Consider the following 17,827-nt stretch of genomic DNA (forward strand, 5'->3'; position numbering starts at 1 on the left):
GCTTCCGAAAAATTTCTGAGAACTTTCCGAAAAGTTTCCGAAAAGTTTCCGAGAAGTTTCCGAAAATCTTCCGAAAAATTTCCGAAGAGTTTCCGAAGACTCGCACATCTTATGCAACAGACGGTTGTTGTTGTTGTTGTTCCTGCACCTGTACGGAAGGAGATACTCCTCCTATTGTTGCCAAGAGGACAGACACTGTTTTTGGGATTCGATTGGGATTCGATTGGGATCCGTTCGGGATTTTCCTGAGATCCCGTCACCTCTCCGGACGGATCCAGCATCTTCCTGAGATATTTTTGTCGCAATAAAACCGACGGCTCGTTGTCGTCGTGGTCGGTTTTGGGGGGGATTTTGCCACCTCCCCTGCCTGATGCCTTAGGATTTGCTTGAACGCTCCCCCTTTTTTCATTTTTCACTATATGCATCCACGTGCAAGACAATCGTGCGCCACGACCCCTTCCTTTCTTTTGCACTGGAGCTTTAATTTAAAACACGTACCGTTCAGGGCACTTTTTTGAGATTCAGAGTTTATTTTCGGACGGACAAAAAGAGAGAAAAAATAGGTCAATTTATGTCTGCACTGCTGAATTACTGGATTATTGGGGTGAATAATTTATAGGATCGCGGGGCCATCGTTTTGCAGCCCTTGGCTCTTTATTGTGCTCTTTTCCTGGGCTGGAAATGCATATAATCCGCCCCAAAAAGGTTCTGAAAGTCTATATTTTGCCTTAAGATAATATGCATTGTGTTGATATGCAAACCCCACTTTAGAAGCCAGAGATTAGCCAACCAGGAATATGTTCCCTTTACTAGCATTAAAATTAACATGTATTAGATTTTCGGCCAAACCCTGCGTGCGTCTACATTGCAGAACAGTTTCTGAAAAGCTTCCGAAAAGTTTCCGAGAAGTTTCCGAGAAGTTTCTGAGACGTTTCAGAGAAGGTTCTGAAATTTTTTTTGAAAACCTTCCGAAAAGTTTCCGAAAAAATTCTGAAAAGTTTCTGAGAAGATTCCGAAAAGTTTCCAAAAAATTCCGAAACTTTTCCGAGAACTTTTCGAAAAGTTTCCGAAAAGTTTCTGAAAAGCTTCTGAAAAGCATCCGAAAATTTCCAGGAAGTTTCCAATAAGTTTCCGAAAAGTTTCTGAAAAGCTTCTGAAAAGCTTCCGAAAATTTCCAGGAAGTTTCCGAGAAGATTCAGAGAAGATTCTGAAAAGTTCCCGAAAAGTTTCTGAGAACTTTCCAAAAAGTTTCCGAAAAGTTTCCAAAAAGTTTCCGAAAAGTTTCTGAAAAGCTTCTGAAAAACTTCCAAAAATTTCCAGGAAGTTTCCGAAAAGTTTCCGAGAACTTTTCGAGAAGTTTCTGAAAAGTTTCCGAAAAATTTCTGAAAAGTTTCTGAGAAGATTCTGAAAAGCTTCCGAAAAATTTCCAAAAGATTTCTGGGAAGTTTCCAAAAAGCTTCCGAAAAATTTCCGAAACTTTTCTGAGAACTTTCCGAAAAGTTTCCAAAAAGCTTCTGAAAAGCTTCCGAAAATTTCCAGGAAGTTTCCGAGAAGATTCGGAGAAGATTCTGAAAAGTTCCCGAAAAGTTTCTGAGAACTTTCCAAAAAGTTTCCGAAAAGTTTCAGAAAAGTTTCTGAAAAGCTTCTGAAAAACTTCCGAAAATTTCCAGGAAGTTTCCGAAAAGTTTCCGAGAACTTTTCGAGAAGTTTCTGAAAAGTTTCCGAAAAATTTCTGAAAAGTTTCTGAGAAGATTCTGAAAAGCTTCCGAAAAGTTTCCGAAAGATTTCTGGGAAGTTTCCAAAAAGCTTCCGAAAAATTTCTGAAACTTTTCCGAAAAGTTTCCAAAATGTTTCTGAAAAGCTTCTGAAAAGCTTCCGAAAATTTCCAGGAAGTTTCCGAGAAGATTCGGAGAAGATTCTGAAAAGTTCCCGAAAAGTTTCTGAGAACTTTCCAAAAAGTTTCCGAAAAGTTTCCGAAAAGTTTCTGAAAAGCTTCTGAAAAGCTTCCGAAAATTTCCAGGAAGTTTCCGAAAAGTTTCCGAGAACTTTTCGAGAAGTTTCTGAAAAGTTTCCGAAAAAATTCCAAAGACTTTCCGAATCACTGGAGTTGTAGTTGGACTAAAGCACGAAAAGTTGCCGATAACTTTCCAAGAAGTTTCCGAAAAGTTTCTGAAAAGCTTCTGAAAATTTTGCATAGCCTTGGGTCATGCCAAAGTGGCACCAAACCGCATTAATTCTGCAGTGTAGACGCACCTCTTGTTGATTCCCGGCTTCCTGTGTGAATGTGTGTTCTGTCTCTGTGTCTAAATACTAGTCTCAATAGGCTTTCTGCTTGCCACTCCGAATTTTTGATGCTACGATGGAGGGAATAATAATAATAATAATAATAATAATAATAAATTATATATTATTACAAATAATATATTTCTTATTATATTATTTCTTATTGTTATGTAATTTATTATTTATTATTACTATATAATTTCTTATTATTTTTATCAAATAAATTATTATTATTTCTTATTATTCTTATTTATTATTATTATTAATCCCCAAATAATAATAAGAAATAATTTATATAATAAGAAAAAAATTATATGTCAACAAATTTATTATTAATCTGTGATTTTTATTATGATTATAAATAATAATAATAATTTATATATTATTATAAATAATATATTTCTTATTATATTATTTCTTACTATTATTAATCCCCAAATAATAATAAGAAATAATTTAGATAATAAGAAATAAGAAGAAATTATATGTCAACAAATTTATTATTAACCTGTGATTTTTATTATGATTATGATTAATAATAATAATGATATATATTATTATAAATAATATAATTTTATTATATTATTTCTTATTTTTATGTAATTATTTCTTCTTATTAAATAATTTCCTATTATTTTTATTATATAAATTATTATTATTTATTATAATAATAATAATAATCACAGATTAAAAATAAATTTGTTGACATATCATTTCTTCTTATTCTATAAATTATTATTTCTTATTATTTGGGGATTAATAATAATAAGAAATTATATATTAATAAGAAGAAATAAGAACAATGTATTGTTATTTCTTATCATTTGGGGAATTATTATTAATAATAAATTATATAATAAAAAGAAATAATAATGTATTATTTCTTATTAGTATAATTTTTAGAAATTATAAGAAATTATAATTTGGGGTTTATAATAATAATTATTATATTATCTTTATTATGTAAATTATTATTATTTATAATAATAAAAATCTCAGATTAATAATAAATTTGTTGATATATAATTTCTTATTCTATAAATTATTATTTCTTATTATTATTTGGGGATTAATAATATTAATAAATTATATATTAATAAGAAGAAATAAGAACAATTTATTGTTATTTCTTATCATTTGGGGAATTAATAATAATAATAAATTATATAATAAAAAGAAATAATTTATAGAAATTATAAGAAATTATAATTTGGGGTGTATAATAAAAATAATTATTATATACATTATTATTATTTCCTATAATATTATTATAATTTGACAAATTACTAATAATAATAATAATAAATTATATAATAATAGTGAAAGAAAAAAGTAATATTTTTATAATTTATAATTTTATTATTATTATTTGGGGGATTAATAATAATAATAGATTATTATGATGATTATTTAATTTATTTTTCTTATTATTTCCTCTGCTGGAAACTCAGAGCATCAGGTGCCAAGGACTTTTCCCTTCCCCGAAGGCTGCTAATGAATTTATTTTGTGTTTTCTAATGGCTAAAGCTGGAATTTATTGTCCTGAGCAAACAAACTTGAACAGAAAATGAATATTTATCAAATAAATCAATATTAAAATGGAATGCATGAGGCTCTTTTTGCATTGGGAGGGATTCAATAAGGAAGGTTTGCTTTGCTTTGCCCAGAACTGGGCACAAGGTTATTCCAGGTCATACATGATATCTCAAAGCGAACCCAGAAGTGCACTATCCAGACGTTGGTGGTTACCTCTATATTTTATTAGATCTGTGTATTAGCAGGGATTCAGTAGGCGGGGAAAGGAGACAGGCTTGGCGCATGCGCACAAAGCTTCCCTAATCTCGGCCTTAACCAAACTCTAGTTCTACGCATGCGCGCCAAGCCTCCAGCAGGCGGGAAAGGGAGGCAGGCTTGGCGCATGCGCAGAGAGCTTCCCTAATCTGCCTTAACAAAATAGCTTCGGGTTCTACGCATGCGCGCCTAGCCTTTAATAGGCGTGACAAAGCAGCAGGATTGGCGCATGCGCAGAAAGCTTCCCTAATCGGCCTTAGTAACTCTAGTTCTACGCATGCGCACCAAGCCTCCAGCAAGCGGGAAAGGGAGACAGGCTTGGCGCATGCGCACTAAACTTCCCTAATCTCAAAACTAGCTTCGAGTTCTACGCATGCGTGCAAGCCTTTAGTAGGCGTGACAAAGCGGCAGGCTTGGCGCATGCGCAGAAAGCTTCCCTAATCGGCCTTAACGAAACTCTAGTTCTACGCATGCGCACCAAGCCTCCAGCAAGCGGGAAGGGAAGACAGGCTTGGCGCATGCGCACTAAATTTCCCTAATCTCAAAACTAGCTTCGAGTTCTACGCATGCACGCCAAGCCTCCAACAGGCGGGGAAGGGAGACAGACTTGGCGCATGCGCAGAAAGCTACCCTAATCTTCCTTTTCTAGGTTCGCGTTCTACGCATGCGCGCCAAGCCTCCAGTAGGCGTGACGGGGCAGGCTTGGCGCATGCGCAGAAAGCTTCACTTTCGGGTTTGGCCTTTTTAAAAAGCCTGCCTTAACAAGGCTCTAGCTTCGGGTTCCACGCATGCGCGCCAAGTCTCTAGTAGGCGAAGGATGGAGGCAAGCTAGGCGCATGCGCAGAAAGCTTCCCTGAGCCACACTTCCGGGTTAGGCCTCATTTGTAGTTACCTCAGTTGCTTCCCCTCGCATGGAGAAGTTTTCCTTCGGAAAGGCTTCGAAATATGCGGAAGGGGCAGAGGAAAGGCGGATTTGTTACTATTTGTTACTATTATGGTATAATTATAGAGTTATTCGTCGCACTTTTGGGCAGAGAAGGCTTCAGCCCTCGTACAAACTAGAACTCCCACAGCCTGGGCCTTGGCAGTTCCAATTGTTTCCAAGGGACCCTCCTCTTGAGCCCCTTCCTCTTTCCCTTCTTTTACTCTTCCTTTTTAATCTCTCTCTATATAATACAATATAATAATATGATATTATAATTCTATATTTTATATATATTTTATATTATCCGCTGGAGAATGGAGAAAGGCAGGGAGCTTCAGAAAAACATCTACTTCTGCTTCATTGACTACTCTAAAGCCTTTGACTGTGTGGATCATCATAAATGGTGGCAAGTTCTTGGTGTTCTGGGCATCCCAAGCCCCCTTCCCTCTCTCCTGAGGAAGCTGTACAAGGACCAAGGAGCAACAGTCAGAACTGACCACGGAACAACAGACTGGTTCAAGATTGGGAAAGGCGTACGGCAAGGCTGCGTACTCTCGCCCAACCTTTTTAACTTGTATGCAGAACACATCATGCGAGGATATGCGGGGCTTGAGGAATGCAAGGCTGGAAGAAACATTAACAACCTCAGATATGCAGATGACACCACTCTGATGGCCGAAAGCGAGGAGGAGCTGAGGAGCCTTCTAATCAAGGTGAAAGAAGAAAGCGCAAAAGCCGGGTTGCAGCTAAACATCAAAAAAACCAAGATTATGGCAACAAGAATGATTGACAACTGGAAAATAGAGGGAGAAAATGTGGAGGCCACGACAGACTTTGTATTTCTAGGTGCAAAGATGAGTGCAGACTGTGGCCAGGAAATCAGAAGACGCTTCCTTCTTGGGAGGAGAGCAATGTCCAGCCTCGATAAAATAGTCAAGAGTAGAGACATCAGACTGGCAACAAAGATCCATTGCCTAGTCAAAGCCATGGTCTTCCCTGTAGTCACCTACAGATGTGAGAACTGGACCTCAGGGAAGGCTGAGCGAAGGAAGAGAGATGCTTTTGAGCTGTGGTGTTGGAGGAAAGTTCTGAGAGTGCCTTGGACTGCGAGAAGATCCAACCAGTCCATCCTCCAGGAAATAAAGCCCGACTGCTCACTGGAGGGAAGGAGACTAGAGACAAAGTTGAAGTCCTTTGGCCACATCATGAGGAGACAGCCAAGCCTAGAGAAGGGAATGATGCTGGGGAAAGTGGAAGGCAAAAGGAAGAGGGGCCGACCAAGGGCAAGGTGGATGGATGGCATCCTTGAAGTGACTGGACTGACCTTGAAGGAGCTGGGGGTGGTGACGGCCAACAGGGAGCTCTGGCATGGGCTGGGCCATGAGGTCATGAAGAGTCGGAGATGGGGTCACACTCCCCCTGAAGACGCAGGTTCGCAGCTTGGGTGTGACCCTGGACTCATCGCTGAGCCTGGAACCCCAGGTTTCAGCGGTGACCAGGGGAGCATTTGCACAACTAAAGCTTGTGCGCCAGCTGGGCCCGTACCTTGGGAAGTCTGACTTGGCCACGGTAGTCCACGCTCTGGTTACATCCCGTTTAGACTACTGCAACGCTCTCTACGTGGGGTTGCCCTTGAAGACGGCCCGGAAGCTTCAATTAGTCCAACGTGCGACAGCCATGATTCTAACAGGAGCGGAACACAGGGAGCATACAACCCCCCTGTTGCACCAGCTCCATTGGCTACTGATCTGCTACCAGGCTCAATTCAAGGTGCTGGCGTTAGACTATAAAGCCTTAAACGGTTCCGGCCCAAGCTACCTATCCGACCGCATCTCTGCCTATGAACCCACTAGGACTTTGAGATCTTCCGGGGAAGCCCTGCTCTCGATCCCACCTGCTTCTCAAGCACGGCTGGCGGGGACGAAAGATAGGGCCTTCTCGGTGGTAGCTCCTTGGCTGTGGAATGCCCTTCCCACGGACATTAGACTAGCACCATCTCTAATGGTATTCCGCAAAAAAAGTGAAGACCTGGCTGTTTGAGCAGGCGTTCGAATAATCAGTGCAGTGAGTGGTAATGAACATAGGAATGGAACAATGGATGACAAATCTGGATTATGTTTTTGATGATGAGACAATAGTGAATGGTTATTGTAGTAATTGTTTATTAATTGTGTAATGTGTTAGGTTGTTAACTGTTTTTTACACTGTAGCATTGAATTTTTGCTGTTCTTATTTGTTGTGAACCGCCGTGAGTCGCTTTCGGGCTGAGAACAGCGGTATATAAGTAAGGTAAATAAATAAATAAATAGATAGATATGTAGGTAGGCAGATATGTAGATCAATGTGTAGACATATAGATCGATATGCAGATAGATATGTAGGTAGATAAGACATGCAGATATATAGGTAGACATGTAGATCGATATCTAGATAGATATGTAGGCAGATAGGTATGTAGGTAGACCTGCACGTAGACAGGCAGATATGTCAGTAGACATGTGGATAGATAGATAGACAGAAGGAGAGGGACAGAAGGAAAAGGAAGGAAGGAAAGAGGGAGAGAAGGAAGGATGGAAGGAGAGGGAGAGAAGGAAAAGAAAAAGGATGGAAGGAGAGGGACAGAAGGAAAAGGAAGGAAGAAGAGGGAGAGAAGGAAGGATGGAAGGAGAGGGAGAGAAGGAAAAGAAAAAAGGAAGGATAGAAGGAAGGAGAGAGACAAAAGGAAGGAAGGAGGGAGGGAGAGAAGGAAAAGAAAAAGGAAGGATGGATGGAAGGAGAGGGACAGAAGGAAAAGGAAGGAAGGAGAGGGAGAGAAGGAAAATAAAAAAGGAAGGATAGAAGGAAGGAGAGAGACAAAAGGAGGGAGGGGGAGAGAAGGAAAAGAAAAAGGAAGAATGGAAGGAAGGAGAGGGAGAGAAGGAAAAGGAAGGAAGGAGAGGGAGAGAAGGAAGGATGGAAGGAGAGGGAGAGAAGGAAAAGAAAAAAGGAAGGATAGAAGGAAGGAGAGGGACAGAAGGAAAAGGAAGGAAGGAGAGGGAGAGAAGGAAAAGAAAAAAGGAAGGATAGAAGGAAGGAGAGACAAAAGGAAGGAAGGATGGAAGGAGAGGGAAGGAAGGAAAAGAAAAAAGGAAGGATAGAAGGAAGGAGAGGGAAAGAAGGCAAAGAAAAAAGGAAGGATAGAAGGAAGGAGAGAGACAAAAGGAAGGAAGGAGGGAGGGAGAGAAGGAAAAGAAAAAGGAAGGATGGATGGAAGGAGAGGGACAGAAGGAAAAGGAAGGAAGGAGAGGGAGAGAAGGAAAATAAAAAAGGAAGGATAGAAGGAAGGAGAGAGACAAAAGGAGGGAGGGGGAGAGAAGGAAAAGAAAAAGGAAGAATGGAAGGAAGGAGAGGGAGAGAAGGAAAAGGAAGGAAGGAGAGGGAGAGAAGGAAGGATGGAAGGAGAGGGAGAGAAGGAAAAGAAAAAAGGAAGGATAGAAGGAAGGAGAGGGACAGAAGGAAAAGGAAGGAAGGAGAGGGAGAGAAGGAAAAGAAAAAAGGAAGGATAGAAGGAAGGAGAGACAAAAGGAAGGAAGGATGGAAGGAGAGGGAGGGAAGGAAAAGAAAAAAGGAAGGATAGAAGGAAGGAGAGGGAAAGAAGGCAAAGAAAAAAGGAAGGATAGAAGGAAGGAGAGAGACAAGGGGAAGGGGAGGGAGGGAGGGAGAGAAGGAAAAGAAAAAGGAAGGATAGAAGGAAGGAGAGGGACAGAAGGAAAAAGAAGGAAAGAGGGAGAGAAGGAAAGGAAGGAAGGAAGGAAGGAAGGAAGGAGTGATCCTAAACTTTGCTAAGTGCAATCTCTCTTTTTGGGGCTGGGCCACTCTTTTGTTCCTCCCAAGCAGGAAGGCAGGCGTGGAAAAGAGGAGAGATCCAAAGAGATCCGCCTTCTCTAGGGCGGTCCGAGGGATCCAGAGCCCTCCCTTGCCCTTCCTGCTCAGTCTGGCAAGAGGAGGAAGAGATCCACCCTCCCCTAAAAGAGATCCCAAGAAGTTGCCTGGGTCTGTTTCCCTTTTGTCTTCACTTCCTTTTAGGCACCCCAGGAAGAGGAGAGGAAGACTGAACCAAGGAGGAAGACTCTGAACCAAGGAGGACCTTTCCATCAGCAAGTTCAGCAACTCAAAGAAGTTCTTGGAGGACTTTGACAGGCAAGAGCCCCAACTTAGGAAGTTTGGGGGCTTTGGAGGGAAGGGGAAGAGTGACCCCCAGGTCCAAGCGGAAACAGGAGCTCTCCTATTTACTTTGGAGGAGACCCTTTGGGGGAGGTCCAGTCGTGGGAAAATATCTCTGGAGACACTTTCGCCCAGGCAGAGGCCCTCCAGGTGTTTTGGACGTTTTGGGACTTTTACCAATATTTTGGACTTTAACCAATATTATTACTATATTATATTATATTATTATTATTAACACTGTATTATTAACACTGCATTATTACTTTAACACTATGCTATAATAATATAATATAATAATAATAACATTATTATTATTATTATTATTAGATGTATTTATATCCCGCTTTATCTCTCCCGAAGGATATTATTATTAACTATGTTATCACTTAATAACAGTAATAATAACAACATGTTAATAATAATATAGTAATAACTATATAAGTGATATAAGTTATTACTATTATTATTTAACACTGCATTATTACTTTAACACTATGCTATAATGATAATAATATAATATAATAATAATAACATTATTATTATTATTAGATGTATTTATACCCCGCTTTATCTCTCCTGAAGGATATTATTTTTAACTATGTTATCACTTAATAACAGTAATAATAACATGTTAATAATATAGTAATAACAATATAAGTGATATAAGTTATTACTATTATAATAGTAGTAGTAACAATATAAGTGATATGTTATTACTATTATTATTATTATCTCTCCCAAAGAAGACTCAAAAGTTATTACTATTATAATATAGTAATAACAATATAAGTGATATAAGTTATTACTATTATTATTATCTCTCCCAAAGAAGACTCAAAAGTTATTACTATTATAATAGTAGCAATAACAATATAAGTGATATAAGTTATTACTATTATAATATAGTAATAACAATATAAGTGATATAAGTTATTACTATTATTATTATCTCTCCCAAAGAAGACTCAAAAGTTATTACTATTATAATAGTAGCAATAACAATATAAGTGATATAAGTTATTACTATTATAATATAGTAATAACAATATAAGTGATATAAGTTATTACTATTATTATTATCTCTCCCAAAGAAGACTCAAAGCGGTTTACATGAAATTATTATTATTATTAGATTTATTTATATACCATTTTATCTCATCCGGAAGAGACTCAAAGCGGCTTATTCCTATTTCTATTATTATTATTATTATTATTATGTTTATATATACCCCGCTTTATCTCTCCCGAAGGATATTATTATTAACTATGTTATCACTTATATTGTTATTACTATATTATTATTAATATGTTATTATTACTATTATTAACATATTATTAACATATTATTACTATTATTATTATCTCTCCCAAAGACGACTCAAAGCAGTTTACATGAAATTATTATTATTATTATTATTATTATTATTAGATGTATTTATATACCATTTATCTCATCCAGAAGAGACTCAAAGCGGCTTATTCCTATTCGTATTTGTATTTTTATTTGTATTATTATTATTATTATTACTATTATTATTTCTCCCAAAGAAGACTCAAAGCGGCTTACATGAAATTATTATTATTATTAGATTTATTTATATGTAGCATTTTATCTCATCCGGAAGAGACTCAAAGCAGCTTATTCTTATTTGTATTATTATTATTATTATTATTATTATTATTATTATTATGATGTTTATATATACCTCACTTAATCTCTCCCAAAGGAGACTCAAAGTGGCTTACATGATATTATTATTATTATTATTATTATTATTATTATTAGATTTATTTATATACCATTTTATATACCATTTTATCTCATCCGGAAGAGACTCAAAGCGGCTTATTCGTATTATTATTATTATTATTATTATTATTATTATTATTATTATTATGTTTATATATACCTCACTTTATCTCTCCCAAAGGAGACTCAAAGTGGCTTACATGATATTATTATTGTTATTGTTATTATTAGATTTATTTGTATACCATTTTATATACCATTTTATCTCATCCAGAAGAGACTCAGAGCGGCTTATTCTTATTATTCGTATTATTATTATTATTATTATTATTATTATGTTTATATATACCTCACTTTATCTCTCCCAAAGGAGACTCAAAGTGGCTTACATGATATTATTATTCTTACTATTATTAGATTTATTTATACTTCATTTTACACATATTATATTGATAATAATGTTGTAATCCAATACAATATAATACTACTAATAATACAATATAATAAATATAGATTTTATATTACCTGTATTATTACTAATAATATTATAGTATGGTGGTATAGTACAATATTGGAATGTATGGTACTAATATTTATATTACATGTATTATTATTAATAATATTATTATAGTATAGTGGTATAGTACAATATTGGAATGTATGGTATTAATATTTATATTACATGTATTATTACTAATCATATTCTAGTGTAGTGGTATGGAATCTATGGTACTAGTATTTATATTACATGTATTATTACTAATAATATTCTAGTATAGTGGTGTAGTACAATATTGGAATGTATGGTAGTAATATTTATATTACATGTATTATTATAACTAATAATATTATGTTATAGTGGTATAGTACAATGTTGGAATGTATGGTACTAAAGTTTATATTACATGTATTATTACTAATAATATTATAGTATGGTGGTATAGTACAATATTGGAATGTATGGTACTAATATTTATATTACATGTATTATTATTAATAATATTATAGTATAGTGGTATAGTACAATATTGGAATGTATGGTATTAATATTTATATTACATGTATTATTACTAATCATATTCTAGTGTAGTGGTATGGAATCTATGGTACTAGTATTTATATTACATGTATTATTACTAATAATATTATAGTATAGTGGTATAGTACAATATTGGAATGTATGGTACTAATATTTATATTACATGTATTATTACTAATAATATTATATTATAGTGGTGTAGTACAATATTGGAATGTACGGCACTAATATTTATATTACATGTATTATTACTAATAATATTCTAGTATAGTGGTGTAGTACAATATTGGAATGTACGGCACTAATATTTATATTACATGTACTAATATTTATATTACATGTATTATTACTAATAATATTATTACAGTATAGTGGTATAGTACAATATTGGAATGTATGGTATTAATATTTATATTACATGTATTATTACTAATAATATCTAGTGTAGTGGTATGGAATGTATGGTACTAGTATTTATATTGCATGTATTATTACTAATAATATTCTAGTATAGTGGTATAGTACAATATTGGAATGTATGGTACTAGTATTTATATTACATGTATTATTACTAATAATATTATTATAGTATAGTGGAATAGTACAATATTGGAATGTATGGTACTAGTATTTATATTACATGTATTATTACTAATAATATTCTAGTACAGTGGTATAGTACAATATTGGAATGTATGGTTCTAATATTTATATTACATGTATTATTACTAATAATATTCTAGTATAGTGGTATAGTACAATATTGGAATGTATGGTACTAGTATTTATATTACATGTATTATTACTAATAATATTCTAGTATAGTGGTATAGTACAATATTGGAATGTATGGTACCAATATTTATATTACATGTATTATTACTAATAATATTATTATAGTATAGTGGAATAGTACAATATTGGAATGTATGGTACTAATATTTATATTACATGTATTATTACTAATATTATTATTATAGTATAGTGGTGTAGTACAATATTGGAATGTACGGCACTAATATTTATATTACATGTACTAATATTTATATTACATGTATTATTGCTAATAATATTATAATATAGTGGAATAGTACAATATTGGAATGTATGGTACTAATATTTATATTACATGTATTATTACTAAGAATATTCTAGTATAGTGGTATAGTACAATATTGGAATGTATGGTACTAATATTTATATTACATGTATTATTATTAATAATATTATAGTATAGTGGTATAGTACAATATTGGAATGTATGGTGCTAATATTTATATTACATGTATTATTATTAATAATACTATAGTATAGTGGAATAGTACAATATTGGAATGTATGGTACTAATATTTATATTAAATGTACTATTACTAATAATATTCTAGTATAGTGGTATAGTACAATATTGGAATGTATGGTACTAATATTTATATTACATGTATTATTATTAATAATACTATAGTATAGTGGAATAGTACAATATTGGAATGTATGGTACTAATATTTATATTACATGTATTATTACTAAGAATATTCTAGTATAGTGGTGTAGTACAATATTGGAATGTACGGCACTAATATTTATATTACATGTACTAATATTTATATTACATGTATTATTGCTAATAATATTATAGTATAGTGGAATAGTACAATATTGGAATGTATGGTACTAATATTTATATTACATGTACTAATATTTATATTACATGTATTATTACTAATAATATTATTACAGTATAGTGGTATAGTACAATATTGGAATGTATGGTATTAATATTTATATTACATGTATTATTACTAATAATATCTAGTGTAGTGGTATGGAATGTATGGTACTAGTATTTATATTGCATGTATTATTACTAATAATATTATTACAGTATAGTGGTATAGTACAATATTGGAATGTATGGTACTAATATTTATATTACATATCATATTATAGTATAGTGGTGTAGTACAATATTGGAATGTATGGTACTAGTATTTATATTACATGTATTATTACTAATAATATTCTAGTATAGTGGTGTAGCACAATATTGGAATGTACGGCACTAATATTTATATTACATGTATTATTGCTAATAATATTATAGTATAGTGGAATAGTACAATATTGGAATGTATGGTACTAATATTTATATTACATTCATTATTACTAATAATATTCTAGTGTAGTGTTATGGAATGTATGGTACTAGTATTTATATTACATGTATTATTACTAATAATATTATATTATAGTGGTATAGTACAATATTGGAATATATGGTACTAATATTTATATTACATTCATTATTACTAATAATATTCTAGTGTAGTGTTATGGAATGTATGGTACTAGTATTTATATTACATGTATTATTACTAATAATATTATAGTATAGTGGAATAGTACAATATTGGAATATATGGTACTAATATTTATATTACATGGATTATTACTAATAATATTCTAGTGTAGTGTTATGGAATGTATGGTACTAGTATTTATATTACATGTATTATTACTAATAATATTATATTATAGTGGTATAGTACAATATTGGAATGTATGGTAGTAATATTTATATTACATGTATTATTATTACTAATAATATTATGTTATAGTGGTATAGTACAATGTTGGAATGTATGGTACTAAAGTTTATATTACATGTATTATTACTAATAATATTATTATATTATAGTGATATAGTACAATATTGGAATGTATGGTACTAATATTTATATTACATGTATTATAATATTATAGTATAGTGGAATAGTACAATATTGGAATGTATGGTACCAATATTTATATTACATGTATTATTATTATTAATAATATTATAGTATAGTGGTATAGTACAATATTGGAATGTATGGTACTAATATTTATATTACATGTATTATTATTAATAATATTATAGTATAGTGGAATAGTACAATATTGGAATATATGGTACTAATATTTATATTACATGTATTATTACTACTAATATTATTATAGTATAGTGGTATAGTACAGTATTGGAATGTATGGTACTAATATTGTGCTGTGCCTATAAATGTCGTAAATAAGGCATAACATTTGTCCCCATTTCAGGTCTGCCAATGACCCCACATCGCGAGAGGGAAGATGTCCCGCCTAAGGTGATGTTGGCGACCTAGTTGTGGGCATGAGATGAGGTTCCGGCAACGCCATGGAGCCCTTGAAGAACATGTTCCGGAAGGCGACTCCGGCCACCTGGGGCTCCAGCCTCCGTAGCGGCGGTCCCGTAGCCTACGCAAACCCGGTCTGGACGGCACTCTTTGACTACGAAGCGGCCAGCAGCGACGAGCTGACCTTGCGGAAAGGCGACCTGGTGGAGGTGCTGTCGTGGGATGCGGCCATCTCGGGAGACGAGGGCTGGTGGGCCGGCAAGGTCAACGACAAAGTGGGCATCTTCCCTTCCAACTACGTCTCGCCCAAGACAGGGGGCTACGTGGGGCCCGAGGGGCCGCCCGAGGCCGACTTCCGCGACCTGAGGCTGGAGGAGGTCATCGGGGTCGGGGGCTTCGGCAAGGTCTATCGGGGCACATGGTGCGGGGAGCTGGTGGCGGTCAAGGCGGCCCGCCAGGACCCGGACGAGGACATCGGCACCACGGCCGAGCGGGTGCAGCAAGAGGCGAGGCTCTTCGCCATGCTGCAGCACCGCAACATCATCGCCCTCAAAGCCGTCTGCCTCCAGGAGCCGAACCTGTGCCTCGTGATGGAGTACGCGGCCGGGGGTCCGCTGAACCGGATGCTGGCCGGCCGCAGGATCCCCCCACACATCCTCATCAACTGGGCCGTCCAGGTCGCCCAGGGGATGCAGTACCTCCATTGCGGGGCCATCGTGCCCGTCATCCACCGCGACCTCAAGTCCAACAACGGTAAGTGGTATTCTGGCATGAGTCTTTGTGGCTGGATGGCCATCTGTTGGGAATGCTTTGATTGTGTCTTTCTGGACCAGATGACTCTCCCGTCTCTAGGATTCTACACTGGCCATTTAATGCAGTTTGAAGCTAGCTACATAACAAATTATTATTATTATTATTATTATAAACTACAAGAGAGGAGATTCCATCTGAACATGAGGAAGAACTTCCTGACTGTGAGAGCTGTTCAGCAGTGGAACTCTCTGCCCCGGAGTGAGGTGGAGGCTCCTTCTTTGGAAGCTTTTAAACAGAGGCTGGATGGCCATCTGTCAGGGGTGATTTGAATGCAATATTCCTGCTTCTTGGTAGAATGGGGTTGGACTGGATGGCCCAGGAGGTATCTTCCAACTCTAGGATTCTATGATTATTGAGTTGTAAGTTTTTTTGGCAGTATGTCCATGTTCTAGAAGCATTCTCTCCTGACGTTTCGCCTGCCTCTGTGGCAGGCATCCTCAGAGGTTGTGAGGTCCTGACAACCTCTGGGGATGCCTGCCATAGATGCAGGTGAAACGTCAGGAGAGAATGCTTCTAGAACATGGCCAGACAGCCCGAAAAACCTACAACAACCCAGTGATTCCAGCCGTGAAAGCCTTCGACAATACATCATGGGTTGGTCTGGATGGCCTTTGGAGGTCCCTTTCAACTTTATTATTATTTTGTGTTGTTGTTGTTGTTGTTGTTGTTGTTATTATACTTTGGATGAAGCAGATTGGCTATTAGGATGGCAGAACTGGGTTGGTCTGGATGGCCTTTGCGGGTCCCTTCCAACTTTATGATTATTTGTTGTTGTTGTTGTTGTTGTTGTTGTTATTATTATTATTTTGGATGCAACAGGATGGCTATCAGGACAGCAGAACTGGGTTGGTCTGGATGGCCTTTGGAGGTCCCTTCCTACTTTATGATTATATTGTGTTATTATTATTATTATATTTATACCCCACTTTAACTCTTGCAAAGAAGACTCAAAGCGACTTACATTAAATTGTTATCATTATTATTATTATATGTATTTATTTATTTATACCCTGCTCAATCTCTCCCAAAAGAGACTCAAAGCAGCTTACATTAAAGTATTATTATTATTTGAGTCAAAGGAGACTTCCATTAAATCATCATCATCATCATCATCATCTATTTATATTATTATATTTACTTATATCCCACTTTGTCAAAGGAGACTCAAAGCTGCTTACATTAAATAATAGTAATAATAAAAATTATTACATTAAATTATTATTATTATTATTCAATTATATTATTATATTTATTTATACCCCACTTTATCTCTCCCAAAGGATACTCAAAGCGGCTTACATTAAATAATAGTAATAATAATAATAATAATAATAATAATATTTATACCCCACTTTATCTCTCCCAAAGGATACTCAGTGGCTTACAGTAATAATAATAATAATAATAATAGTAATAACAATAATAATTGGGTTGTTGTAGGTTTTTTTGAGCTATATGACCATGTTCTAGAGGCATTTTCTCCTGACGTTTCGCCTGCATCTATGGCAAGCATCCTCAGAGGTAGTGAGGTAGGAGAAAATGCCTCTAGAAAATGGCCATATAGCCCGAAAAAACCTACAACAACCCAGTGATTCTGGCCATGAAAGCTTTCGACAATTCAATAATAATAATAATAATAATAATAATAATAATAATAATAATAATGATAAATTTATACCCCACTTTATCTCTTCCAAAGGAGACTCACAGCAGCATACATATAATAATAATAATAATAATAATAATAATAATAAATTTATACCCCACTTTATCTCTCCCAAAGGATACTCAAAGCAGCTTACATTAAATAATAATAATAATAATAATAATAATAATAATAATAATATATTTATACCCCACTTTATCTCTCCC

At 34.9% G+C, this 17,827-nt stretch overlaps 1 protein-coding gene across 2 annotated transcripts in view; it reads left to right on the forward strand.

The window, feature by feature from the left end:
* The first annotated feature begins 15,092 nt into the window (after nucleotides 1-15,092).
* The window catches only part of MAP3K11 (mitogen-activated protein kinase kinase kinase 11), a 36,036-nt gene continuing 33,301 nt past the window's right edge, over nucleotides 15,093-17,827 (forward strand). For both annotated transcript variants that reach the window (XR_010910400.1, XM_060758320.2), the window contains exon 1: nucleotides 15,093-15,895. Coding sequence is in view for 1 of the 2 variants with exons in the window: in XM_060758320.2 (XP_060614303.2) it covers nucleotides 15,184-15,895 (712 nt within the window). In the remaining variant the exon portion in view is untranslated. The remainder of the gene's footprint in view (nucleotides 15,896-17,827) is intronic.

This window comes from Anolis sagrei, chromosome 12 (assembly GCF_037176765.1).
Source record: "Anolis sagrei isolate rAnoSag1 chromosome 12, rAnoSag1.mat, whole genome shotgun sequence".
NCBI lineage: Eukaryota > Metazoa > Chordata > Lepidosauria > Squamata > Dactyloidae > Anolis > Anolis sagrei.